Source organism: Pipistrellus kuhlii, unplaced genomic scaffold (genome assembly GCF_014108245.1).
Source record: "Pipistrellus kuhlii isolate mPipKuh1 unplaced genomic scaffold, mPipKuh1.p scaffold_m20_p_3, whole genome shotgun sequence".
In the NCBI taxonomy this organism is placed as follows: Eukaryota; Metazoa; Chordata; class Mammalia; order Chiroptera; family Vespertilionidae; genus Pipistrellus; species Pipistrellus kuhlii.
In genome coordinates, this window is record NW_023425529.1 from 1,791,532 (window position 1) to 1,819,044 (window position 27,513).

The window sequence follows — 27,513 nt, forward strand, 5'->3', positions numbered from 1 at the left end:
CTGCCACTGGGGGGTGAGATGTGTCATCTCCGGGGGAAGCGAGACGGCCCTCTCCTGCTCCACTGCTCCCTCCGGACTCTCTCCAGCCAGTGACCCCCCTCAGCAGGAAGGACCCCTCACCCTCGCCTCTCCATCTGAAACCTGCCGCCTTTTATTTTTTATTTTTTTATGTATTTTATTGATTTTTCACAGAGAGGAAGGGAGAGGGATAGAGAGTTAGAAATATCGATGAGAGAGAATCATCGACCAGCTGCCGCCTGCACACCTCCGACTGGGGATGTGCCCACAACCAAGGTACATGCCCTTGACCAGAATCGAAACGGGGACCTTCCATTCCGCAGGCCGATGCTCTTCCACTGAGCCAATCCGGTTCCACCTGCTTCTTTTTAGACCCGCATTCATTCATCCATTCATTCATTCATCACACCTCACATTGAGCTCCCCTGTGCCGGGTGCGATTCCAGGGCCGTTCAGGTGCTGTGCAGTCTGTGCTCTGGGATTTCACAAACAAAAACTCTCCTTTCAGCCGCTCCTCCCTCCATCCTCTTCCCAGAAAGGCAGAGCCCCCCTTTCTGGACCATGAGACTTGTACAAACTGTCTGCGTGTCCCGCCCTCCTCTCCTGCCTCCCGCTGGTTTCCACCCCCGCGCTGCTGTGCTGGGGGGAAAGGGTCTTTGTCAGGCCTCGCCCTGCCCCTCGCCCAGCAGCAAGTGACACAACTGAGCACAGGAGCTGCTCTCCTCTGCTGGTTGTTGGCCACACTCCCCTTCATTCATTCGTCCATTCATTCAACACACTTCCTATTGAGCTCCTCTGTGCGGGAGACTCAGCGACCGCAGCGCCACGCCTGGCGATCCCGGGACATTACAGACCCTTGTGTTGTCACCATGGAGGCTTAGGCCCAACACTAGCTTCAGTTGGCGTGTTTTGTTTTGTTTTGTTTTGTTTTGTTTTGTTTTGTTTTGTTTTAATACGTTTGGGATTATTTTTGTTGAAAATCTGTACCAATAAAGGGCTTACTGAGAATACTTCTGACTTTTGATGTGTGATTGTCAAACAAAGAGAGAGAGAGAGAGAGAGAGAGAGAGAGAGAGAGAGAAGAAGAAAGAAAGAAAGAAAGAAAGAAAGAAAGAAAGAAAGAAAGAAAGAAAGAAAGAAAGAAAGAAAGAAAGGGAGAGAGAGAGAGGAGAGGAGAGGAGAGGAGAGGAGGGGAGGGGAGAGGAGGGGAGAGGAGAGGAGGGGAGGGGAGGGGAAGGGAGGGGAGGGGAGGGGAGGGGAGGGGAGAGGAGGGGCGATGACTAGGGTGAGGAGAATTTGAAAATGCACCGCCCCTCAGGGTGAAGGAGGGCCTGGGGATGGGGACAGGCAGGCCTACGGGTTCTCTGGGTCTGAGCAGGGAGGCTGTCAGGAAGCGAAACTGGCCCCGGGGTCCGTATTCCTCATTCCTGGGCAGAACCAGCAGTCCCCCGGCCTCCGTGGCTTCCGTCCACGGCTCCTTCTTCCTGCTGACGCTCACTGTCCCTGTGGGGCCGGGCGGTCTGGCCGGAGCCGGCACTGGACCAGGCCCAGCAGCTCGGCGGCCGGTGCTGGGCTTTTAGAGCTCTGCCTGAGGGAGGTGTCACGTCTCATTGGCCAAAGCTGACCCCAGCGCTGCTGGGGAGCGGGGCTCCACCATGGCCCGGGGACAGAGAACCAGAATGTTCCACAGCAGCCCTCTGCCCTCCGTCACCATCCCCGCCTGCGGATGTATGGGTCAGAGCCAGTCAGTGAGCCGGGGAAAGGGAAGAGGTGTGGCCATTGGGGAGAGACCCATCCCCTCTCTCCACCATCCCTTTCCCTTTCCCTCTGCAGGCAGCCTGGTCCTGCTGCCCAGAGGCCATGTCTGGGCAGCCCCAGAGCAGGAGGAGAGAGGGGTCTGAGGCTGAGGAAGGTCACACCCCAGGGCCCGCCCACCCTGCTGCCAAAGCAGGAAGCAGGTGGGGCCTCAGCTGAGAAGGCGGGAAGGTTCTTTATCATTGAGGGACTTTCCTGAAACCTGGGCCTGAGTCAGAAATGCCGCGCCAGCGCCGGGGACTGAGAGCCAGGCCCAGGAGACACTCCGCTCCGGTGCCCTGGCCCAGGTACTGCCCGCGCCCCGCCCTTCCTGCAGCCCTTTCTACTGGGCGCCCTGAGGGGTCTCTGTCCTCAGCCTTGTCCCCCTGGGCCACCTGGCCTGTCCCCCTCTCTGGGCACCTTCTCTGCAGGTCCCACTCCCCGGGGCCGTGCCCTCTCCTGGGGCTGCCCCCACCGGTGCTTCTGAATGGCCCTCCCGGCCCTCCCCCAGGCCTGCTGTCCCCTTGGTCCTCCTCTCAGTCTGCACTTGTGGGGCTGGCTGTCCCCTCCCCTCACTCCCCCCCTCCCGCTGTCCCTGCAGCCCCTGCCCTCCTTCTCTCCCAGCTTCCTGCCCGGGGGGCCGCAGGAATTGCTGAAGGGAAGGGCTGCTGGGAGGCAGGGCTCCCAGGCCACCAGGTGGGAGAAACTCCAGGGAACCCTGCATTTTCTCTTCTCTCTCCTGCCCCCAGCAACCCAGTGAGCAGGTTCAGTCGTCATTATTTCTACTTTCACTTTACGAACCAGCCTTACCCCGAAGATCGAAAAGGCTGCTACCTCTGCTTCCGAGTGGAAAGGACACAGGGGGGCTTGTCCTCGGAGGTGGGCTCCGGGGTGTTTGAGAATGAGGTATGTGCCCCACGATGCTGCCGTCGGAAGCAGGAGCTCAGCCAGGGAAGGAGGTGGGAGATGAAATATGTAAAATGCCAGAGGCTTCTTCCCACAACTCTGTCCTGCGTTTTACCCCGGATGCCCCTGCCTGACCCTCCCGATCGCCAGGTGCACACCCAGGCGAGGACGCAGCCTCAGAGACACAGGGCCAGCCCCCGCCCTCAGCCACGCACTGAGGCTCCTGTGAAGGCTGCTCCACTCCAGTGCTCCCTCTCCACCCGGACCGCAGGCTACTCAGAGCCCCTGTGGGCTGGACGGGGCGTCCCTGTGGCATCCTACCCGGGGTAGCGTAATGGGTGTGACTGAGTCAGTGTTTCCCAACGTGTGTACACGTACCCCCAGGGGTACGGGAAGAGTTTGGCGGGGGTACGCGTTGCACCGGAGTTTGGTGGGGATATGCACTGCACCGGGCTTAGCTGCGCCTAATTCTACGTTCTCATGAGTACGAGGGGTACTCAGCGTTATGAAAATTATAGAAGGGGTACACATATATCGAAAGTTTGGGAAACACTGATTAGGTCATGTAACCTTCTCCAGTACCCAGTGTTCAAACTTTCTGACAAATGGACCAATTTAATGTTGATAATGTACTTTGTAATATATCGAAGATGGTGTTTCAGCATTTCGTTAATATAGAAGTTCTTCACGAGATAGTTTGCCTTCTTTCGTACTACCCAGGGAGACGAGGTGTGTGTTCTGTGTTTGTCGCCCGCATCCATGCAGGCGAGCACATCAAGAGCGCAGAGACCCTGTGCCAGTGGCTGCCTGTGGCAGCACAGCCCCGGGCCCTCCCGGCAGGCAGCACCTGGGAACAAGCCTGGGCCCAGCGGCCTGGCCTGGAGCAGACACCCCCAAAGCTTGTAGAATGAGAGAATGGGAGGGCGGGTGTTGGAGTTCATGGATGAGGGGGGAGGGCATGACTAAACTTAAAATAGCCTGAAGGGGAGATATTTAGAGAGAAGTCAATCAATCAATCAATCAACCAACCAACCAATCACATGCTTCTGAGTCTCTGGCTCCCTGTCCCCAGCCCCCCCCCCACTACCCTCCCACCGCCTCCAGCCCTGCCCCTGCCTGCTCTGCCAGCCCAGAGGGCCCCCTCCTCTCTCCGTCTCCCCCAGTTCTATCCCAAGGAGCCCGTCCACGCAGAAATCTGCTTCTTGAATTGGTTCAAGGCCCAGCCAGCCTTCCAGGCCCAGCGCCTGGCCCCTGAGGAGAAATACCAGGTCACGTGGTTCATGTCCTGGAGCCCCTGCTTCCAGTGCGCCAGGCAGGTGGCCAAGTTCCTGAGGGACCACACGTCCGTGCAGCTGAGCATCCTCGCCGCCCGCCTCTACTACCCCAGGCGCCCCCAGTACCAGCAGGGGCTGCGCAGCCTGCAGGGCGCAGGGGCCCACGTGGCAGTAATGACTCCAGCTGGTGAGAGCCCAGGCACCCAGACAGGAACTGGGGGGCTGGGGGTGGGGGGGACTAGGACCAGGCAGGAAGGACCTAGCATCCCCAGCAGGAAGGAGAAGCCCCTGAGCTGCCTGCGGAGGTGGCGGTGGTGCTGGAGGCGGGGAGGCGGGGAGGTGGGGAGCCTCCTGGACAAGAAGGTCAGGGGAGAGAGGTGGTCCAGGCTGGGGAGGGAGGAGGAGGACACGTACAAGAAGGAGGCTTCCAGAAGGACGAGAGGCGGGCCTGGCTCCCTGGGGAGAAGGACCTGGAGTGACCTGCAGTCGGGAAGGAGAGGGGAAGGGGTGTGGGGTCATGATGGGAAGAGGGTGTCCCTCGGAGTAGGCGCTGAGTCCCCTCAGGGCTCCGGAAGCCCACCATGGTCTCCCTGTCCCTTTCAGACTTTGCCTCCTGCTGGGAAATGTTTGTGGATGACCACAAAAAGCGATTCTGGTACTGGAAAGGAATATACATAAACAGTTGCAGCCTAGCTAAGAGTTTGGAGGACATTCTTGGGGTGAGATCCCTCCCTCCTGCTTCCCCTGTCCCACCTTCTCCCCTTTTCTCCCTGGGCTCTCTTTCCCTCTGGGTTACCTGCTCCCTCCTAGGCCCCAGCTCCATCCCTCCCCTCTGCTTTCTCCCCTCCTGCTCCCCTTTTTCTCCCCACCCCCCTTTGTGACTGTCCCAAACTGTGCTCTGTTCACCTTCCCACCTACCTCAATCCTGCTTCCTCTACCTCCTCCTTCTCCATCCAGAATCCGGAAAACTGAAGCATGTATTTCCTTCTCTCTAAGCAGCAGGGGGTCTTCTGCTGAACGACGAATAAAACAATTTCTTCAAGAAGTGAAAATGGCCCTAGCTGGTTGGGCTCAATGGATAGAGCGTCGGCCTTTGGACTGAAGGGTCCCGGGTTGGATTCTAGTCAAGGGTGCCTGGGTGCAGGCACGACACCTGAGCGGGAGGCAGCCGGTCAATGATTCTCCCTCATCATTGATGTTTTATCTCTCTCTCTCCCTCTCCCTTCCTCTCTGAAATCAATAAAAAATTAAAATAAAAATTCATCATTTGCCACCATCTCCAAATTGATCAAAAGACACCAGCAAAAGGCAATGAATGAGCTCCTAAGGAATTTTTTAAAAATCGGATTAATTTTTTTTTCATTTAAGACCAGTGATTTCATTTAAAATACACACCGTTAACATTCTATTCCTTACCAACAGAATCATATTTAGAGGATTAATTTTTTTACATTGATTTTAAATCCAGAGCAATAACATGAAAGATTAAGAACCTTCCACAAAATACCTCTTCATTTAAAATACACACCATTAACATTTTATTCCTTACCATCAGAATCATATTTATAAGATTAATTATTTACATTGATTTTAAATCCAGAGCAATAACATGAAAGCTCAAGACCCGTCCACAAAATGTCTCTTCCTCTGTAAGTGTTCCGTGAAGTCCAAACAGTCCCATGAGCCCTTGCAAACGTGAAAACGCCTTTCTCTCTGTGGGTGCCCCAGGGAGGGCAGGCTCACAGTAACTGCCCCTGGTCAGGTGAAGTCAGTGATACTGACAGGAGCGAATCTCAGAGTCCAAAGCCTGGAGGCATCCACCAGGACATGCTGAGAGGAGGGCTGCCTTGAAATGATGGCCCACGCAATAAGGCCAGAGAGAGACTCCGGGTCGCTATTGGGAAGAGCAACTGAAGTGGATGCTTGGCTGAGGCAGGGCTGGGGAGGACTGCAGTCCTCAGGCCCTTCCCGCTCCACTCCCTGGAGAGGATGCTGGAGGGAGGGGCTTCCCTGCAGAGAGGATCCCTCTGCCCTTGCCAGAACCTGGCCACGTAGGATGCAGGCCGGCAGAAGCTGACTGTCCTCCGTGTCTCTGTGGAGCCTGAACCATGCTGAGCGAGGCCCTGCCAGCTGGCTTCCCGCACAAGGCCTTACAGGCAACGAGGGCTCCCAGGACTCTCACCACAGGCTTCTGCTCCCTTGTCCGGACCACCCCCCTCAGCCTCCCGCAGGGTGTGAGGGGCTGGGACTGAACCCTTCAGTGTGAGAGACGTTGGAGGGACAGAGGATAAGGACAGTGGTGATGCTCGTGGCCAAAGCAGTAGGAAGGGACTGAGTCAGGAGGACACAAGCCAGAGGGAAGACTTGACAGACACAGCGACCTGAAGAGATGGAAGGGAAGGACAGGGAGGGTGGGGGTCTGAGGGGCTGGACAAAGCAGTCCTGAGGCCAATGAGGGGAGACCAGGGGCAGGAAGGAGATCCAGGGCAGAAGGCTGGGTTGTCAGGGGACTGTGGCCGCCATTGAGGGGCTGAGAGTCAGCTTGTTTCCCAGGACAAGACCTGTGGGAGGAGGAGGACATTGTGGGTCAGGCTCAGCCACTCAGGGATGCTATTGGAATTCGGCCCAGCCTCTGGCCCCAACTCAGCTCTGGGGGGTGTTCTTCTCTTGCTGGTCTTGTCCAAGGTGGCGGCCACCTCCACTATCATGCCTCCTTCCTTGGGGGCAGGCAGAGAGGGGACTGGACCAACCACAGAACGTTTCAGCCTGTACATCCTTTCGATGGGCAACAGCGGGGACCCGCCATGAAGGCCAGCCGATGGGCGGCCCATCAATCTGTTTCCAGCGGCCTTTCCCTCCTTTGGGGACCTTGTGGGTGTGGCAGAGGGAACAGGACTGCCTCCTGGTTCCCCACCTGTAACACTCAGAGAGGAACAGCGACTGACCGCGGGGCTGCGGTGACAGTTAAAGCTCGGGCATCTGGGATGATGTCTGAGATAGTTGGTCTTTAACAGAGGAGGGGGTTATTGTAAGGAAGAGGGAAGTCTCTGGCTTCATAAATCAGTCTGTTTACAAATAACCCTTCAGTCCTGCAGCCCTGTCTGCTCACACCAGGTGCAGCCAGGTGTTGGGAAGACGTGGTGACCAGCAGCATTGGGGGCCTCAGCAGTGGTCAAGGCTGAGACACCGGACAGGGCTGGGCCCTGCTCCTGAGCCCTCCTCCTGTCTTCCCTGATGTGACTCTCTCCCTATCCTCTGCCAGCTCCTCCTTGGGCCCTGGGTGTTCCTCCTGTCTCCTCTCCCCAGGACTCCCAGCATGCCCTGTGGGCTGCAGCCCTCATCCCTGTCTCTTCCCGTCCCTTCTGCAGGTGTGCCAGGGAGAATGCCAGTCCCAGAACTGTCAGCACCATGCCCGTGTAAGCAGGACCTACTGAGAGGGCCTCCATTTCTGTTGCTTTAAATTAACCCCTGCCTTTTGGTGCAGACTCACCGTGTCCCGGGACCTGGGCAAAGTCCCTTTTATCGGCAATTCTCAGAGCAGGGAATGAAGACTGAACACCATAGTGCCCTGAGGCCAAGTTCTTTTACCCTTTTCCCAAGGTTGCAGGTGGACAAGACGAAACCCGCATTCACACCCTCTCTTTCTGCCCCTTTCCTCCCTCCATTCTTTCCTCTCTCCACGCTGCTTCACTTCTCTCCATCTGCCCAGATGGTATATCTTCCTTTTTGATCCTGTTCCTTCCTCCCCGTGCTCCCTTTCCTTTTCTTTGCCCTCACGGCTGCCTCTTTCCTTCCCTTCCTGGTTCCCCTTTAAGTTGACTTCAACTCGCTGAGAGCATAAAAGAATGCCTGTAAAAATGGAGATATATATACCATGTTCATGGAAGGAGATTCTCAGTGCCTCTGCCATGTCTATGCCTGCTAAGATTGAGCTACACATTGATAATAGGGTATCTTATGAAACAGGAAGAAGTTTGTCCATCTCTCATCTGGTTGGGCCAATGGTTGAACATGGACCCACAAACCAGGCGGTTCATGCAGGGGCACACGCCTGAGGTGGGGGCTCTTTTCCCAGTAGGGCCATGCAGGAGGCAGCCAACCAATGCTTCTCTTATCACTGATGTTTCTTTCTCTCTCTCCCCCTTACTTCCTCTTTGTAAAATTAATTTTAAAAACATCTTTTAAGGAAATTTTGTCCATAAATTCATGGAGAACTGCGCAAGGCCAATACAACCTCAAAGGTGAAGCTAAGGTGGATCGGCATAGCAGATATTGGACCTACCTGAAGCCCTGGCAGTGCAGTATGGTAGTCGCCAAGGCATGGGCAGGTGAGGCAAAGGAGCACATGAGAGAGTCAGAGACAACCATACACACACATACACACACACACACACACACACACACACACTAGGGTTGTGGCATTGCACATCAGTAGGACTAAATGACATGGAAAGAAAGGAAACTCATTAATTGTCCCTGCAATGGCTATCGAATACAAAATAAAAATGTCATGTCTGCCATGTCATGTACATATATAACAAAACGAACACATTTGAAAACATTAAAAATTAAGGCATCTATACATGGAAAGACTTCAGGAATCCAGAACCTAGCTACTCATTGAAAGAAAGCATTTGCAAAGTATCTGCCATGGGTCCCTATCCAGCTTGCCTGAAAGCTCTGCTAAAGCAGGAGGGACAGGGGCTGCCAGCGGGGTCCTCCCCACGCTGTGAGGGCGGAGGGGCCTAAGCAGAGACCAAGCCCAGGAGGAACTCAAGGCACATCTGCCCCTCAGGTGCAGGCCCATCCCCTCTCTCCACCATCCCTTTCCCTTTCCCTCTGCAGGCAGCCTGGTCCTGCTGCCCAGAGGCTCCATCTCCAGCAGAGGTCAGCGCTGTGCAGAGGGCGGCCCCAGAGCAGCAGGGGAGGAGGCCCACACCGCAGGGCCCGCCCACCCTGCTGCCAAAACAGGAAGCAGCTGGGGCCTCAGCTGAGAAGGCGGGAAGGTTCTTTACCAGGGACTTTCCTGAAACCTGGGCCTGAGAGCAGAAATGCCGCAGCAACACTGGAACCAAGACTCCACTCCGGTGCCCTGGCCCAGGTACTGCCCGCGCCCCGCCCTTCCTGCAGCCCTTTCTGCGTGGGCGCCCTGAGGGGTCTCTGTCCTCACCCTTGTCCCCCTGCTCCAGCCTGGCCTCTCGCCCTCTCTGGGCTCCTTCTCTGCAGGTCCCACTCCCCGGGGCCGTGCCCTCTCCTGGGGCTGCCCCCACCGGTGCTTCTGAATGGCCCTCCCGGCCCTCCCCCAGGCCTGCTGTCCCCTTGGCCCTCCTCTCACTCTGCACTCCTTTCCCTCTCCCCCTGCCTGTGGGGCCCCTGGTCTGTGGCCTTTCCCGGGCCCTCTTGGCCATCAGAACTGCCTGAAGGATGAGGGGAGCACTGGGCATGGGGTTTGGAGCACGGGGATCCACTCACTCTCTGTGCTACTGTCCCGTTATCCACACGGAGGGAGAGGAGCTCGCTGAGCAGGAGGAAGACCTGTCTCCCCAGGTGCCGGCTCCGGGAGCAGGAGAGCCAGGTCAGACTGTCCCAGAGACTCGCCCGCCGGGCGCTGGCAGTCACCCCCGTGGGGGAATGCCGTTGACAACGAGGGAGGAAGAGCCGCTCACCCAGGAGAGCCAGCACGGCCAGCTGGCCTCATGCCAGGGCTGGGCATGGCTTTGCCTGGGCAGGGACCGGCTCTGTCACTTAGCAGCCCTGAGCCTTGTGCCCCGTGTCCTCCTCTGTGAAATGGGGTGAGGCCCCTGGATTCGGGGAGGAGCAGAGGAGCTCAGATTCCAGGACTCAGAGCAGGAGCCAGACCTGGGAGTGTAGGTGTGAGCCTGACATTAAAAAATAATCAGAAATGTGCAGAAGTGAAGGTCAGGCATGAGCTCCACCTCAGCATGAAAACCCAGTGTTTGGGGGGGGAAGCCATTCTATTCCTCATTTCTGAATTGAAATGATGGCGGGAGGGAGGGGGGATGTGCTGTTGGAAGCAGCAGAGCCGGCCCTAAGGGAGAGGACAGGAGCCCCCGCTTCTACCCCATCCCCCTGCCCACTGTCCCTGCCTCTTCTCTCCCAGCTTCCTGCCTGGAGGCAGCAGGAAATGCTGGAGGGAAGGGGTTATTGGGAGGCAGGTGCCCAGGCTCTCCATGGTGTTCAGGAGTCACCAGATGGAGAAACTGGAGGGAGCACTGAATTTTCGGTTTTCTTTCTTGCCCCCTGCAATCGAATGAGAAGACTGTATCCCAAGATCTTCGACTTCAACTTCCAAAACATAAATTCCTACGGGCGGAAGTCTACCTTCCTCTGCTTCGAGGTGGAAAGATGGAAGAATGGCTCATTTCTTAACTCTCTGAAGGGTGTCTTTCGAAACCAGGTATGTGCCCCACGATGTGACCATCAGAGGCAGGAGCTCAGCCAGGGAAGGAGGTGGGAGATGACAATATGTAAAATGCCAGAGCTTCTTCCCACAACTCTGTCCTGCGTTTTGCCCCGGATGCCCTGCCTGACCCTCCTGATCGCCATAGACCAGCAGTTGCCAGCCGGTGGTCCATGGAGCATGGGGGGGGTGAGGTCTGAAGGTGGGTGGTGCTGCCATAGACGATGGCCTTTGACTTACCCACGAGGCGTCCTCTAGCGAGCCTGCTGGCCTTCAGGGCTCCCTCGTCTTGAGCTGTCTGGAGGAAAGAGCACCTAAGCTCCGGTAAAAGTTCTGCCAGGCTTATTGTGTAGAAAAGTGTACATTCGACTGGACTCACATGCATAAATGCTTTTTCCATATTCAAAAGCAAAATTTTTATAAAGGCCTGTTTCATCTCCCTGTCCTGCTTCTCAGTGATTGCTCTTTTGTTATTGGAACTCCGCCAGTAAGCCACGTTAGCAAAATGGGTCTCAGACTGAGATCATATATCCAACAAAGGGATCACTCTTCTCACCCCATTCTCCTTGGGAGCTCAAGCTGTGGGCTGCCTCAGCGGTAACGCTCACATCCTGACGTCTCTCTGATAGGCCGTATAGCAGCCTCTGTTATGTGCTGTGGCTTATCATAAGAAATTTCCCACAGGCTAAGCTTGATACTCAAGATGTTGGTTGTAGGAGAATTGCAAAAATGAATGTGTTTGCCGTAACGTTAAATAACTGGATTAGAACCATAAAAACGTGAATTATAGCAATCTCTCATATAAAAGCCCAGCAACTGAACCGAATGGCCAAAACGCCTGGTCGACCAGTCACTATGACGCACAATGACCACCAGGGGGCAAACACCTAACACAGTAGATGCCCCCTGGTGGTCAGTGCGCTCCCACAGTGAGAGCACAGCTTGGCTGACCAGGATGAGCATTGCTCCCACAGTGGGCAGATCCCTGCAGGCCATGCCCCCCAACGGTGCATGAATATGTGCACCAGGCCTCTAGGCTATATATATATAAAAGCCGAGCGACTAGAACACCGAACAACTAGTTGCTTTGATGCACACTGCGGCCCTGATCAGCCCCCACTACCCTGAATGAGGGTGTGGGTGGCCAACCTCCATTGGCCCCTCCCTCCAGCTGGTCCCGCCCCAATCAGCCCCACTGGTGGCAGGCCAGCCGGATACCACCCGTGCATGATTTCATGCACCAGGCCTCTACTTATAAATGAAGATACACACACACACACACACTAAGGAACATAGCTTGTCTGCCAGACCAGACGTATAAAGGGTTGAAAAATATTCTGAACCCTTTGAAAGCACAAAATGACCAACCAATGCTAAGTTGACTTGCCAGACCTAATTCAGCAGAGTTTTGATGGAAAAACATGAGCTTGAAAGCGTGTTAAAATGTCCTTAAATACGCATCACAGGGGTTTCACCATTGCTTTCCTACAGCAATGGCATTTCCCCAATAACTGAAAAGTGACTCTCTTCCCAGGGAAATGTGGTTGTCACTTATCATGTGTTTTCTTCTTTGTCTTTAACTGCGCTTTCAGACACTTAAAATGCTTGCGCACTTCCTTTTCAGGAAAGTTATGAAATTACACATAAATAATTTAATTTTCAATGCTCTTTTAGAGGTGTCTGTGTGTCTGTCATCCCCTTTTCCTAGGAGCCAGCTCTGAGAGTTGCTCAGCAATGCTCTCCAATGTTCATTGTCTTCACACCTAGAAGGTCTGGTATTCTTCCATCTTCCAGAGCTCCGTGGACTAAGAAACGAATTGAGTGCAACTGAAAATTACATGTTTCTCGGCAACAGTAGAGTTAGCAAACAGATTATTTATCCACCGTCGGTCCAGTGGAGCAGGGGTTGGAAATGTAGTGGGACCAGCCTCACGTTGTTTGGGGTCGGTTTTCCTTGCTGTGAGTTTTAGAACGGGGTGGGGGCCTACGTGTCCTTATGAAGCTGTGTTCCAGGACACGCGCCCGTGAGGGAGCCGGGCCTGCTGCGCCCTCCGTGGGGCAGCCCCGGGGAGCATCCCTGTTCGGTAGAGTAGCCCTCACGTGAGACAAAACCACCGTAGAGTACGGTGCACAGCTGCGTTGCTGATTTTCCTTTGAAATAGAAAATATTTTAAGTTGTTTGTGTTTTGGTTTTTTTGTTTTGTCAAACATGGTAATATCTTAATGCCAATAAAAAAAATCTTGTTGTGGTCGTAAGATTTAGCTTATGAATCATCCAAATCGGAGTGAAAGGTTACCAGGTTATTGTTAATGACTTAGTCTGCTAAGACTATATGTACTTATCTACCAGTGCTTTTTAAATCAGTACAAGGTATATGTTTGTTCTGCAGAAATAAAATGCTGCTTAGAGAGTCTCTTTAGAGAGTCCAAATATTTTGGTGCTCAAATGTATTTTCTGTTGACCTATGGGATGTTCTGTACAAAGCTAGGCGGTCATACTCTTTGACTAGATACTTGTGTTTTTAAAAATCCGGGCTTAGCCAAGTATACTTGACCATGTTAGAAATGGTATCTTTGCTATTAAAATGTTGATTGAAAGAAGAGAAAAGAGAGGAAAGAGGGTCTAGGACAGTCAGGGCCCGCTGTGCACCAGAGCCTTATGGGGCCTCGGAAGTGCTCTGCTGGCTGTGCCCCCTCCCCCCACCCCCCCCCAGCTACTTTCTGCCGCCTCCAGGCCCAGGATGTGGATCCCCAGGGCAGCACCCACACCCACATCCTGTGTGCCCCAGCCCGCTCAGCAAGCAGCAATGTCTCCTGTGAAATGCCCACCACACAGCCCTCCCTCCTCCACCCGGACTGCGGACTATTCAGAGCGCTTATGGGATGGAGGGGTGTCCCTGGGGCAGTACTTCTCCATGGGAGGTAATCGGGTCACTTAGGCCATTTAATGTTTTCTAGTACCCGGTGTGCAAACGTTCAGAGAAATCGATCCATTTAATGTTTTCTAGTACCCGGTGTGCAAACGTTCAGGGAAATCGATCCATTTAATGTTTTCTAGTACCCGGTGTGCAAACGTTCAGGGAAATCGATCCATTTAATGTTTTCTAGTACCCGGTGTGCAAACGTTCAGGGAAATCGATCCATTTAATGTTTTCTAGTACCCGGTGTGCAAACGTTCAGGGAAATCGATCCATTTAATGTTTTCTAGTACCCGGTGTGCAAACGTTCAGGGAAATCGATCCATTTAATGTTGATAACGTACTTAGTAATATATCGAAGATAGTGTTTCAACATATCTATAATATAAAAGGATAATATGCTAATTAGACTAGAAGTCCTTCCGGACGAAGCTGGGGCCCAGGTCCCAGGTGCCTGCCAGCAGCCGGAGGAGGAGGGAAGCCCGGGTCCTGGGTGCCTGAGGAAGCCCGTGGCAGCAGCCAGGGAAAGGAAGGCCTATTCTTGCACGGATTTTCATGCATCAGACCTCCAGCAGTTCATATAATAGTTCACGAGATAGCTTGCATTCTTCGTTCGTACTACGTCACGGAGACGAGGTGTGTGTCCCGTGTTTGTCGCACACATCCATGCAGGCGAGCACATCAAGAGCACAGGAGACCCTGTGCCAGTGGCTGCCTGTGGGCAGCACGGCCCCGGGCCCTTCCGGCAGGCAGCACCCGGGAACAAGCCTGGCCCCAGCGGCCTGGCCTGGAGCAGACACCCCCAAAGCTTGTAGAATGAGAGAATGGGAGGGCGGGTGTCGGAGTTCATGGATGAGGTGGGAAGGGATGAGTCAGTAAAACACTGGGGCGGGGAGGGGTTTCCAAAGGGGTGAATTGCTCTGTGGGGATGCTCAGTGGCTGAGCATCGACCCCTGCACCAAGAGGTCACCGTTAGATTCCATTCAGGACACAATCCCAGGCTGCAAATTTGATCTCCAGTGAGGGGCATGCAGGAGGCAGCTGTTCAATGCTTCTCTCTCATCAACGTTTCTATCTCCCCTTTTCCATTCTTCTCTCTAAAAATCAATAAAAATAGCCCTCAGTTGCTGAAACCGGTTTGGCTCAGTGGATGGAGCATCGGTCTGCAGACTGAAAGGTCCCAGGTACAATTCCGGTCAAGGGCATGTACCTTGGTTGTGGGCACATCCCCAGTAGGGGATGTGCAAGAGGCAACTGATCAATGATTCTCTCTCATCAATGTTTCTAACTCTCTATTCCTCTCTCTTCCTCTTTGTAAAAAATAATCAATTAAAAATTATATATATAATTTTATATATTATAAATTTTATAGATATAAAATTTGATATATAAAAAATTATATTATATAATTTGATATATATAATAAATATATATTTAATTTATATATATATATAAATTAAATATATATATTTAAAAAGAAAATAGCCCTCACTGGTTTTCTCAGTGGATAGAGGCCTGTGGACTGAAGGGTTCTGGGTTTGATTTCAGTCAAGGGCATGTGCCCAGGTTGTGGACTTGATCCCCAGTGTGGGGCATGCAGGAGATAGCCAATAATGATTCTCTCTCATCTCTACCTCTCCTTTCCTTTCTGAAATCAATAAAAAAATATTTAAAAAATAAAAATCGTTAAAAACGTATTTTTAAAGAATAAAATGCAGATAATCAACAACATGACCCTGAGACTATTGCTTCCTGTCCCCTGGTGCCCAGCCCCCAGTCATGACACATGCCTGTTTTGTCACATGCCTGCTCTATCAAATGTCTGTTCTGTCACATGTATGTTCTGTCACATGCCTGCTCTATCACATGCCTCCTCTGTCACATGCATGCTCTGTCGCATGCCTGCTCTGTCACATGCCTGCTCTGTCACGTCTCCTCTGTCACATGTCTGTTCTGTCACATGTCTCCTCTGTCACATGCCTGCTCTGTCACATGTCTCCTCTGTCACATGCCTGCTAATGTCACGAGGGTCCTCTCTCTTCATCTCTCCCAGCTGTTTCATGACCATGCAGAACTCTGCTTCCTGGATTGGTTCTGTAGTTCTCCTCATGTGCAATACCGTGTCACCTGGTTCATATCCTGGAGCCCCTGCTTGGAGTGTGCAGAGCAGGTGGCTCAGTTCCTGAAGAGGAACGTGAACGTGGACCTGAGCCTCTCCGCCGCCCGCCTCTACTACGAGAACGAAGATGACCAGGGGCTTCGAGATCTGGTGGATGCAGGGGCCAAGGTGGCCATGATGGCCCCAGAGGGTGAGAGCCGAGGGATCTGGGCAGGAATGGGAGTGTAGGGGGGGGGGGGCAGGTAGAAGTCCCCAGGGAGAGTGAGTGGCAGGGGAACTTGGGAAACTGAGGCAGGAGTGATGACACCTGGCAAGGAGGAAACTGGGCCCTGAGTGGGGTTGCCCAGGGGAGGCCCAGGAGAGAAAGGCTCCTAGGCTGACCTGCCTGCTTTCTCCCCTCTTTACTGCAGATTTTGAATACTGCTGGGATAATTTTGTGTACCACGGGGGAAGGCCTTTTAAGTACTGGAAGAATGTGCGTCGAAATTATTATAGTCTGCAGCAGAAGCTTGATGAAATCCTCTGGTAGGGGTTTCATCAGTCCCCCGCCCCCCCCCCCCCCCCCCCCAACACAGACACCACTTACCTCCCAAGACCTTCACTTGGGTTCTGAACCTCTCTGCTCCTTCAGGTGCCTCCCACCCAAGCCTTCCTCCCTCCACCCCTCAATGCCTCTCTCTCCCCCGAGAAAGGTGCTCCCCCTTCCATGGGCCTCCCATCTCGCCACATTAATCATATGTTACTAAACCAAACACAAGTGGTCATGATGTGTATGAGTGTGGCCATCAGAAGACTGAGGAGAAGAGAATGACTGCATTCGGTTGCTAAGGCTTCCTTAGTAACAAACTGTAGCCCAGCCCCTGTGGTGTTAATGCCCCTAGTCTTTTAAGCAGCTATTAAAAAAATAAAATAATAAATATTATATATATATATATATATATATATATATATATATATATATATATATATATATATATATATATTTGATTTTAGAGAGGAAGGGAGAGATGGAAACATCAATGATGAAAGAGAACCATTGATCAGCTGCCTCCTGCACTCCCCACACTAGGGATTGAGCCTGAAGGGGGAATCAAACCGTGACCTCCTGGTTCAGAGTCCACTGCTCAACCACTGAACCACACGAGGTGGGCTGAGCAGCTATGCTTACTGAAGCTTTTCTTCACGTGGCAAAACTCTTCCTGCTCAACTCCCTTTGTTCTCTGGAAGGTCCTCACAAGTTGCTAACGTGTCTGTCTTTTTGTCTCCTCAGGGACTGAGGAGAATCCATGGCTTTATTTTTGGGACGGAAAGATGTCTCCAAGCGGCTGGCTCCTGGAGCTGAAATGGAGAAGCCCTATCTAACACTGAAAAAGCATGGATTTCTCTCCAGCTTCTCTGAAGCTCCCCTCCCCCAGGCCCCTCGCTGCATAAAAACCCTTGATTTTAGCTTTTTGGGGAGGACACATTTGAGAGATCTCGCTGTCCTCTTCTTTGGCCAAACCCAATAAACCTTCCTCTGTCTTCAAGCACCGGTGTCTCTGTGTTTTGGCTATGACCTCATCGGACACACAAACCTGGATTTTGGGAGGTGATTCAGTAGCAACTCCACAGGGGAGGGTCTTAGCAACAGACACTTAGACCCTCACAGTTCCGGAGGCTGGAAGGCCAAGATGGAGGTGTCAGCAGGTTGCTTGCCCCTGGGGCTTCTCTCCCTGGCTTGCAGATGGCTGCCTCCTTGTTCTGTCCTCACATGGTCTTTCCTTAGAGCATGACCTTGGTGAGTCCCTCAGGTCCCTCGTGTTCCAACTTCTCTTCTTGTAAGAACATCAGTCAGATTGGGTCAGGGCCCACCCTAAGTGTCTCATTTAAACTGAATCACCTCTGTAAAGGCCTTGACTCCAAGATAGCCACCTTCTGAGGACTTCAGCATGTCAATTTGGGGTGAGGAGACACAATTCAGTCCATACAATGACCAAGGACCTTTCTGAGTGAATGGTGCAGGAAAAGCAGGAGCCTTGTCCTGTGTGTCTGTCTCCCAGGTTATGTCCTGACTCACCTCTTCCATTCCAGACTGCTTCCCCAGGAGCCCCTCTCACCCTGTCCTCATCGCACCCCACCCTCGCTCTGCTCCTCCCTTATCCATTCCCAAATCGCTCCAGAGGGGTAGCTCTGGAGGAGCTGCCACCTAGGGATGGTGTTAGACAGGCATGAGCAGAGCAGAGATGACGGTCCGGGTATGGAAACACCAGGGAAGAAAGCCCTGGGTGCCTAGTGTGCATATGAGGACAAGAAAAAGGCCTCTTTGCCCTTGCTGTGGCCTTCCACAATTAATGAGAAGCACCTGGTAACCAAAACCCAAGATTGTTAGCTCCTCTCATTCAAACAGCCCCTCTGCTCAAACTATAAGACAAGCTACTTTCAAAGCTACATTCTTGCATACCCCTCCTCCCTGCTGTTTTTACAACTCCAGGATAATCTGCACCAGGAAGTCACTAGTTAGTAGAAAGTTCCCTTCCCCTGTCCTCTTCAAACAAGCCTCATTTTAGCTTTTCCTAACTTTTACTCTAGGCATGTTTCACAGGTTTGGGGAAAATACTAATAAGATAGCTGCCAGACTGTCCCAGCCCCAAATCCAGCCCCAACCCCCTGCTTCCTTGTCACCTACAACAGCAGCCATTGCCTTTTAAAAGAGCAGGCAAATGCTTATTACCTGCCCTTGTTTTGATTAGCAATGCACCATTTCTTTTTTCCCTTCAGGAAAAGTTAAATAAACTCTCTTTCTCTCAGTATCTATCTCCTTCGCCCAGTTGTGAATTCTTTCACAGCCTGCATTATCACCAGCCAAAACCCTAATACCTAGCAAGGGGAAAACGGGGAAAACAAGAACCTTGTCCTCAGAGTAACCTATCCTCCCCTAGCATATGAGCACCAGTTTGAGGTAACTTGTTAAGGCTAGGGTCTGGCCAGTGTGACTTGGTGGTTGAGCATCAACCTATGAACCAGAAAGTCAGGGTTCAGTTCCCAGTAAGGGCACATGCCCAGGCTGTGGGCTCAATCCCCAGTGTGGGGTGTGCAGGAGGCAGCTGATCAATGATTCTCTCTCACCATTGATATTTCTATCTCTCTCTCCCTTCCTCTCTGAAATCAATCTATACATATAAAAGCCTAATATGCTAAGTGTCCGACTGTTCCACCCTTTGACCAATTGCTATGACATGAACTAACCACTATGGGGGAGATGCTCTGACCAGTAGGTAGTTTGCAGCTGGGGTCTGGCCAATAGGGACTGGTCAAGAAGGCCGGACTCTAGCTGGAGACCTAGCGTGGTTCCTTCCTGGCCGGGTGCCTCCCGGATTGCTAGAGGGCCCGGGCCAGCTGAGGGACCCTGGTGCACGAATCCTTGCACCAGACCTCTAGTAAAAAGATATTTTAAAAGAAGAAAGGCTGGGTCTGGTGGGTGGCTTTGGAGTCAGGGAAGCTGGTTCTGGTCCTTCCCACTCTGCCCCCTCCTAGCTGCTGGCCTGGGCAAAGCCACCAGGGCTCCGTCCCCCACATCTGCCAGCACTCCCCTCAGCTCCAGGGTGTTAGTGACGGGCAGCTCCTCCCACACCCAGGAGGAGGGCTCTCAGTGGGGAGCCTGGGCAGCATGTCCTCCTGCTGGCGTGGGGCCCTGTGAGCAGCACCAGCCATTCCCGCTGCTGTGAGAGGCCAGAGGCACTGAGCTCCTGCCAGCAGGCAGCCGCATCCTGCAGCTCCCCCAAACCCTGACCTGTTCGGTGCGGACCGTCTCCTCACCCCGTCCCTCTGGTCACCTCCGGAGGCAGGCCTGAGGGTCATCTGACAGATGGGGAAACTGAGGCTCTGAGGAGCTGGGGGGCTTGTCCAGGAGCCTCCCAGCTGGGAAACAGCCCGAGCCAGGCTCCCGACTGTACATGGGAGGCCCTTTCTCTGCCCTCGGGCCCCTTCTTGTCGAGTCTCCCCCAGGACGTCTCCTGCTGCCCATTCCAAGGACCAGTTCTCACTGCTCCTGCCTTTAAAGACGAGGGTCCCTGTCCCACAGCTCTTCCCGGTCCCAGTGCTGTGCGGCCTGGAGCAAAGTGGCTGTGACCCTGGAGAGAGATGGGCAGCATCACAGGCCTGGTGAGATTCCTGGCACCTGGCTCTGCCACCACCAGCTGGGAGGTGTCTGTCAGGCAAGGCCTTGCCCTGGAGCCTCGGCCTCCCCATCTGTGTGATGGGTATAAGGTGCTGACCTTGGGGCTGGCTGCCTGCACAGGGCAGAAGCACTGGGCCAAGGGGTGACCTGTGACCTGGGCATGGCACTCAGGGAAGGCCAAAGACTTCATCACGCAACTCTGAAAGACACGCAGTTTAAAGCATATGAATTGTTTTTTTCTTCCTTTAAAGGTATTTTTTTATTATTATTATTGATTTGAGAGAGGAGTCCAGGGAGAACAATGGGGGGCTGTGAGGAGCAGAAAAGTGCGTGAGCGGGTGGGTACTCTGGGGCTGCGCTGGTGTGTGCGAAGGTGAGAGGAGCTCGGTCCCTCCTCCTCCTCTTCCTCCCTCAAGCACACTCCATCTCGCAGACCACAGCATAGCAATCAAATATGGCGGCTTCGCAAAGCCAGCACTCCAAGACTGTGATTTTAACCGTGCCCCCTGCTCACTGCGGAAAACGTGCGAGATCGGGTGAGTAAAAACTGCAGTCTAACCAGCATACACTATGGGTCACTGAGCAGTAAGTCTGGGCCTTCCCCTGTCGTTCCAGACTCTACACAAACACGAACTTGGGAGTGCAAGGACAATTTGAATTGGCCATGCATTCGGAGAAGCATGTACATGACCCTCAACTTTTTTTTTTTTAAATACATTTTTTTAATTGATTTTTTACAGAGAGGAAGGGAGAGAGATAGAGAGCCAGAAATGTCGATGAGAGAGAAACATTGACCACCACCTCCTGCACACCCCCTACTGGGGATGTGCCCGCAACCAATGTACATGCCCTTGACTGGAATCAAACCTGGGACCTTTCAGTGCACAGACCGATGCTCTACCACTGAGCCAAACCGGTTTCGGCGACCCTCAACTTTGTTAATGAAAAAAAAAAAACACATTGAAACCTGTAAAGAATTTTTGTGAGTTTATTTCAGCCAAACTGTTGACATTTGCCGGGAAGCAGAACCTCAATGGAATGAGATAACGCTCCGGAGAATGGCGGGGTTACATTTCTCTGTTTATACACTGAAATCAAAAGAGGGACATAGGTGGGTTACATGAAATTCATTGGTGATGGAGTAAGGAGGCGGGAGAAAGCAAAGCGGTGGGAAACTCCTGGGTTTGGATAAAATATAAAATGATGGACGTGTACTCAAGTGAGTGCAGGAACAATTAACATGATAACAAAGGAAGTTGAGGCATCTGTCCTGGCGCCCACCACATTTGGTTGTGCCCCAGGGGCTCCAGAAAAAGGGAAGTTACAAGTTACCCAGACATCTCACAGATACCTTATCTTAGAGGCAAAAAGGCAAATGGGCTCCGTAAAGAAGATCTAAGTTGATCTTTGTCAGGGAAAATATCGGCCTAGCACATGACTACCCACTATAACCTGTTTGTAGTTAGATATTTAATTTTCTAACCATCCTCTGTGGTTACTTTAGGTCTCTAAGTTTGCAAGACTGCCACACAGCATCCCCTGAGCTTGTCAGGTTGGCATGTGGCTCTTTTCTTTCTTAAACCGGAAACAAGGGTTTCGATGAGGGCCCCCAGCCAGGTGCAGATGTGGGGAGGGCGGCCTGTTGGCTGATAACATCTGTCCTTGTGGGTGGACAGGCTGCTGGAGATGTTTTGTGTGTGCTTTTTCTCCTCCTCACAGCACCATCGGCCTCCAGGGAGCGTCAGCTGAGCCCACAAAGACGATGCTGAGTGAAAAGTCACGTATCAGAAGAGTCGGTGTTACGCCCAGATTTCATGATCCCCAAAGACCACCAAGAGCCGAGTCCGACGCAAAAGCAAAGCACCTTTTTTTTTTTTTTTTTTTTTGAGCTAGCTCGAGCTCAATCCCACGTACATGACACAGCAGCGAGGGAGAGAGAGAGCGGGCTTCTACAGAACAAAGGATTTGTAGGGGTCTGGGTGTGGGTGGAGAGGTCACTGCTTTGGCTGACCCCGATTGGTCGGGTGAGGGCCAGGGTCCAGTTACACAGTGATGTGGTTATACAAAATGGAGTCAGGAGTTGGCCCCGCCCTGCCCCACAGTACAAAGTGGAGTCAGGAGTTAACCCTGTCCTGTCCTCTCATTCCCCCCTTGCCTTGGAACTTACAGGCCCAATCATGGGACCGTCTGTATTTCTACTTTATCTCCTGCTGCTTGAGGCCCGTACTGGGTACTTAGGACCATCATCTGAACAATCCCCATTCGTTCCTTGATAAACCGAACCAGCCTATTGATGATGCAGGGGCCAAAGGTCAGCAGTAGCAGCAGGATTGCAAGGGGCCCGACAAGAGCAGAGACAAGGGTAGTCAACCATGGGGACCAGTTGAATAAGGACTCATACCAGGATTGGGATCGTCCTTCTCTCACTTGCGTTTCTGTAGTCTTTCTCATACAGGGCCATGGATTCCTTTACTACCCCTGAACGGTCCACAAAAATGGAGAGGGGAGGGCGCCCAGGCATCTCCCCTCCTCCGGCCCCTCCCAGGTTGGCCCCGGACAAATAACAGACAGGAAGCCTCTGGGAGGAGGTCCGAGGCTCCGTGTTCCTGGCGGCCTGGTCCTCACAGCCTCTCCTGGCGCCTCACCCGCCGCTCACTGCAGAGCAGGCTCCGGTGTGAAGACCAGCGGGCAGGGCTGGCCCATTGCAGAGGGGCAGCCAGGCGTCAGCAGGGAGCAGCTCGGGACGCCCGGCTGGGGACAGGGGGCGGGGAGGGAGAGGGACCTGGGGAACAGGCCACAGAGACCTCAGAGCTGCTGGCCGAGGAGCCAGCCTGGCGGTGAGACCTGCCTCGGGGACGGGGTGGGGTGGGGGGCACAGCGCTGTCCCTGCGAGATGGCCCCTCCTTGGTCCCATAGACTCCCCAGAGGAACCTCGTGAGCTCAGGCGGGCAAGCGAAGTGGCACTGGGCCCAGGGCGGCTGCCCTCCGGCTGCAGGGCACCCAGGCAGGGCGGGGTAGGCCTGGGACCCCAGGGCACAGGGCCGTGCTCATTAGGACCTCACACTCTCTGTCTGGCACAGGGTTTGTGCCAGGAGACCGTCCTCTGGCGCCCCATTGCAGGGGGGGGGGGCTCAAAAGTGCTTGTGGGCTGCGGACAGGAGGAGGCTTGGGGTCCAGGGGGAGAGCTGGATGGATCTGAATGCCTCCCTCCCTCCCTGGGGCAAGATCTGGGGGCAGACAGCGCCCAGGAGATGCTCAGGGACCCAGGCCTGGTCCCCGGAGACTCCTGGGTGTGGACGGTGTGTCGCGGGGGGAGATCGTGACAAAGGCAGTAGCAACACTAGCAGAACCCACAGGCACACCCGGTGTCTGTGCTCCAGGCGCCTCCGCAGGGCGGCACGGCTGGCCCAGGCAGCCAAGGTCGAGAGGACACGGCAGGTGGGAGGAGTCTCCCCCAGAGGACACCTGTTTGTGCACGTTCAGGGGCGCCCCCACCCCAGAAAGAGGGGGACCCTTATCACAGGTTCCGTGTGAAGGATGTGAGGAGCCGGCTGAGAGGGAGCGGCCTGGTTCCTCCTGCGGGCGGCCTGGGCCCCACGCCCCGAGCTGGGCACGGCCCCTGGGAGGCAGCGCGGGGCCGGCACAGGCTGGTCTGAGAGGAGCCGCGGGCACAGTCAGCGGGACAGAGGGGCAGCCCCTCAGGGACCGCCTCTACCAGCTGGGCTCAGGTCACACTGGAGCCTGGAACACAAAGTGTCCCCCTTCTTCCCCGGTTCCTTGCGGCTGGGGGTGCAGAGGAGGAGCCGTGGCCCCTTCCTGAGGCGGGCCCTGCTTCCTCCTGCTCTTTCCTAGAAGTTCAGATGGTAAGGAGATCCTCTCTTTAGCTGCTTTCCTACGGGTTTGCTTGGATCCAGCCACGTTGGCTTATCTGTGGAATCATCAGCCAAGTGTAAACCAAAATAGTCACGCTCAGTCAAATGGAGATGTTTGAAGACTACACCCAACAGAACCTGCCCCCAATCGTGTTTACTGACTTTGGAAACTTGTGCAGTCTCATCCAGAAGAAGGATGTGGCAAATGGACCTTTGTGTGCTGTCTGTCTGGGGCCAACTCTGATGCTGGTACATTGTGGGTTCTGCCAGCAGCAGACGGAAACGTGAGGTCATGACTGCGCTAAGGTCTTTGTGCCACAGCTGCATCCTGTCCCCATTTCTGTGAAATCCCAAGTCAGGCAAAAACCAGCCTGTGGCCCTAGACGTGCTAACCCGGGTTCCCTGGGAGGGACAGCTGGGAGGGGACACGAGGGACTCCCATCGGGGATACTGGACAGAGCCCCCCCCCCCCCAGTCTGGGTGATGGTTATGCCACCTGGAATCCCAGGACCTGCACTTAGCTGTCAGTTATACCCCAGGAAACAGAGAACGGACAGAGCAGGCTGCGGAGCTCACATTTCCAAGAAGGAACGCCTTTCCCCAAAGGGCAGAGGGCATCCTGTCCCAAACGGGTTCCCAGGTGAGAAGGCCTGTCAGATCCACGCAGACGCACCAGGATTGCTCTTGGCTTGGTTGCTGTTTTGGTGAGAAAGGACATTTAAGATTTTCAGCCACTGAAATCCAAACGCCCGGTCAGACGAGGTCGAAAGTGGAACCGTGAGGAAGAGGAGGAAGTGAAGCCGTCCTTGCAACATGACGACAACGACAAGAGCTGTCACAGCCAGTGTCGTCGGCGTGCGTGTGAGCCAGGACTGAGCCACGCCAGGGAGTGTGTTTGGGAGCCTCGCTGATGACAGCGGTGGAGCTGCCACTGGGGGGTGAGATGTGTCATCTCCGTGGGAAGCGAGACGGCCCTCTCCTGCTCCGCTGCTCCCTCCGGACTCTCTCCAGCCAGTGACCCCCTCAGCAGGAAGGACCCTCACCCTCACCTCTCCATCTGAAACCTGCCGCCTTTCATTTTTTATTTTTTTATGTATTTTATTGATTTTTTCCAGAGAGAGGGAGAGAGAGTTAGAAACATCGATGAGAAAGAAACATTGATTAGCTGCCTCCTGCACACCTCCGACTGGGGATGTGCCCTCAACCAAGGTACTTGTCCTTGACCGAAATTGAACCTGGAGAATCTGCAGACTGATGCTCCATCCACCGAGCCAAACCGGCTCCGCTTGCCTCCTTTTAGACTCACATTCATGCATTCATTCATTCATTCATTCATCATACCTCACATTGAGCTCCCCTGTGCCGGGTGCGATTCCAGTGCCGTTCAGGTGCTGTGCAGTCTGTGCTCTGGGATTTCACAAACAAAAACTCTCCTTTCAGCAGCTCCTCCCTCCATCCTCTTCCCAGAAAGGCAGAGCCCCACTTTCTGGACCATGAGACTTGTACAAACTGTCTGCGTGTCCCGCCCTCCTCTCCTGCCTCCCGCTGGTTTCCACCCCCGCGCTGCTGTGCTGGGGGGAAAGGGTCTTTGTCAGGCCTCGCCCTGCCCCTCGCCCAGCGGCAAGTGACACAACTGAGCACAGCCACCTCCTGCAGCTGCTGTCCTCTCCCGGTTGTTGGCGACATTTCTCATTCATTCATTCATTCATTCGTTCATTCATTCATTCATTCATTCATTCAACACACAGTCGCGTTGAGCTCCTCTGTGCCGAGTGTGATTCGTCCACTGGCTTTCCTCCTGCTTCTGCTCACCCCCGGCTCCTCCTGTCCTCCTGGGGCTGGGTCCTCCCCTGTGACCCCCACCACCTCCCTAAACGCAGCCTGCCTTCCTCCCGCCATCCCCCGGGCACACTCCCCTGAGCCCTGGGCTTGGAGGCCAGCTTCCTCGGAGACACCTGCCCTCAGACGGCCCCTGGGCACCACACGCCTCCCTTCCAGAATGGAACTCCTTGTGGGGTGCTTTCCCCAAGAACCATATTTCTCTCAGATCTCCCCGGCTGCACAGGGGGCACTGCCACTTACCCTGAGCCCAGACCCAAAGACTTACCTTGGTTCCTCTTTCTCATCATATCCAACTCGTACCCACGTCCTTTCCGCCCATGTTACTTCCAAACCCACTCCCATCCCTGCATTAGCCTCCGTCCCCGCTGCCTCCCCATCACCTCCCGCTGGAGGACGGGAGGACCTTCCGGCTTCCACTCTTCCTCCCTCATTCGACGTCCAGCCGGGGTCCTGTGCTTATCCTCACCTCTAAGCTCCTGCCTACGACCAAGCCCCCACCCCTCCCCGCACCCACCCTGCACTCCTCTTCCCGCCTCCCTCCCGCCTCAGGGCCTCGGCACTGGGTCCGCTCTGTCCACGGTTCTCCCAGGCTCACCTTTTCGCATTCTCTCCGTCTCAGCAGCAAAGAAGTAACCGGCGCCGAACCCTCTATTTAAAATAGCTGCAGAAACCGCTTTGGCTCAGTGGATAGAGCGTCAGCCTGCAGACTGAAAGGTCTCTGGTTCGATTCCGGTCAAGGGCATGTACCTTGGTTGCGGGCGCATCCCCAGTAGGGGGTGTGCAGGAGGCAGCTGATGGATGATTCTCTCTCAATCGATGTTTCTAACTCTCTATCCCTCTCTCTTCCTCTCTGTAAAAAAATCATTAAAATATATCTAAAATAAATAAATAAATAAATAAAAATAAAATAAATAAAATAGCTGCCACTACCCGTCAGCCAGTCTCCATGAGGGCATCCTGTTTATTCCCTCCCAGCAATCACCTCCATCTGAAGTTCTCTTACCCACCCCCATGGTTTCTTATTTCCTTTCTGTCCCCCCTCCCCATGACATGGTCCCCCGGAGGTGTGGAGGCCCGGGCACCTCCCTCAGATGTGTGCCCCCAGTGCCTGGCAGCCAACCTCCGCACAGTAGGTGGTCAACTACTATTAGTCAAGAACTGAACCGATAAAGAGACGGGAAGTGCCTTGTGTGCTAAGTTTTCTTTCGGCAGAAGAAGAGATTAGGAGGAGGGGGCAGGGGAGGTGCTGAGAGAGAGACCCTAGCTTTCCCAGGAGACACCTCGGTGTTAGTTGACTTGTCATTAAACAAATACTTCCTGAGTCGCTGAACCGGAATGCAGTCCCTGCGGGAGAGGTCTCCAGTGTACAAAGGCGGGAGAGGCAGGCTCCGCTGCCAGCGCCAACGCCCAGGTGGGCATCAAACCCGAGCCGGGGCTCGGAGCCCTACGTGGGAACGTGGCCACCGAAGCATTGCCTCCCCCGGGGACAGACGCGGTCAGCCTCGCCCCAGGCCGGGCTGAGGGAGAAGCCAAACGGCACCAGGCAAGGGGTCCGGGAGGCGGTGGGAGACGGGCCCTGGAAACGGAGCCAAATGACCACAAGTCAGGGTGTCATTGTCCCGGCCGAGACTCTTCAGGGAGCCCAGCGTGGAGCCTGGCCTCCGGGGAGCATTTCCACATTAGCCTGTCCGAGCTGGGCCCCACCCCGGGCCTGGCCCCTGAGTGGGGAGACGCAGGGCACAGGGTGCCGCAGAGAGGGGGAGCCAGGGGCCACGGAGGGCAATGTGGCGAACACCAGGCCTGTCGGGGTGTGCTGGCGATGAGGAGGGGGCTGGGCACTGTCCAGGGGCACCCGGGGCAAGATCCGAACTCAGGATACTCTGTGTGTTCTGTGGACTCTTGCACCCACGTTGGCACGCTGTCAGCTCCGGAAGGTGAACGCACCCAGGGCTGTCTGACAGCCGCGAGCAGAATCAGGGGACACACTCCCGCGTGGTGGTGGCGGGGATGCCGCAGGCCGGGGAGCGTCTGCAGAGCCGAGGCCAGCGGGTGTGGCAGCCCATGCGGAGTGGAGCCCGGCGGCGGTGGGAGGCCCAGGCCAGGAGCCCGCGGGCTGGGGCGCAGAGAGGCACGTTTGGGGGGGTCTCAGCGGTGTGGGCACTGGGCCCGGAGGGATGGGATGGAGCCCGGGGG

At 54.4% G+C, this 27,513-nt stretch overlaps 1 protein-coding gene across 1 annotated transcript; it reads left to right on the forward strand.

Annotated features, from left to right (window-relative positions):
* Positions 1 to 1,904: 1,904 nt before the first annotated feature.
* On the forward strand, positions 1,905 to 15,979 carry LOC118728855 (DNA dC->dU-editing enzyme APOBEC-3F). Its single transcript, XM_045587414.1, has 8 exons — positions 1,905 to 2,120; positions 2,562 to 2,718; positions 3,882 to 4,179; positions 4,596 to 4,711; positions 9,023 to 9,093; positions 10,269 to 10,410; positions 15,385 to 15,640; positions 15,861 to 15,979. The coding sequence occupies exons 1-8, from the start codon at positions 2,053 to 2,055 to the stop codon at positions 15,977 to 15,979; spliced, it is 1,227 nt and encodes a 408-aa protein (XP_045443370.1). The 5' UTR covers positions 1,905 to 2,052.
* The last annotated feature ends 11,534 nt before the right edge of the window (positions 15,980 to 27,513 follow it).

Coding starts and splice junctions, on each gene's coding strand:
- LOC118728855 (XM_045587414.1), top strand. CDS start 2,053: ATGCCGCGCCAGCGCCGGGGACTGAGAGCCAGGCCCAGGAGACACTCC. Junction 4,180..4,595: donor GGCAGTAATGACTCCAGCTG/GTGAGAGCCCAG, acceptor TGTCCCTTTCAG/ACTTTGCCTCCTGCTGGGAA. Junction 10,411..15,384: donor AGGGTGTCTTTCGAAACCAG/GTATGTGCCCCA, acceptor CATCTCTCCCAG/CTGTTTCATGACCATGCAGA.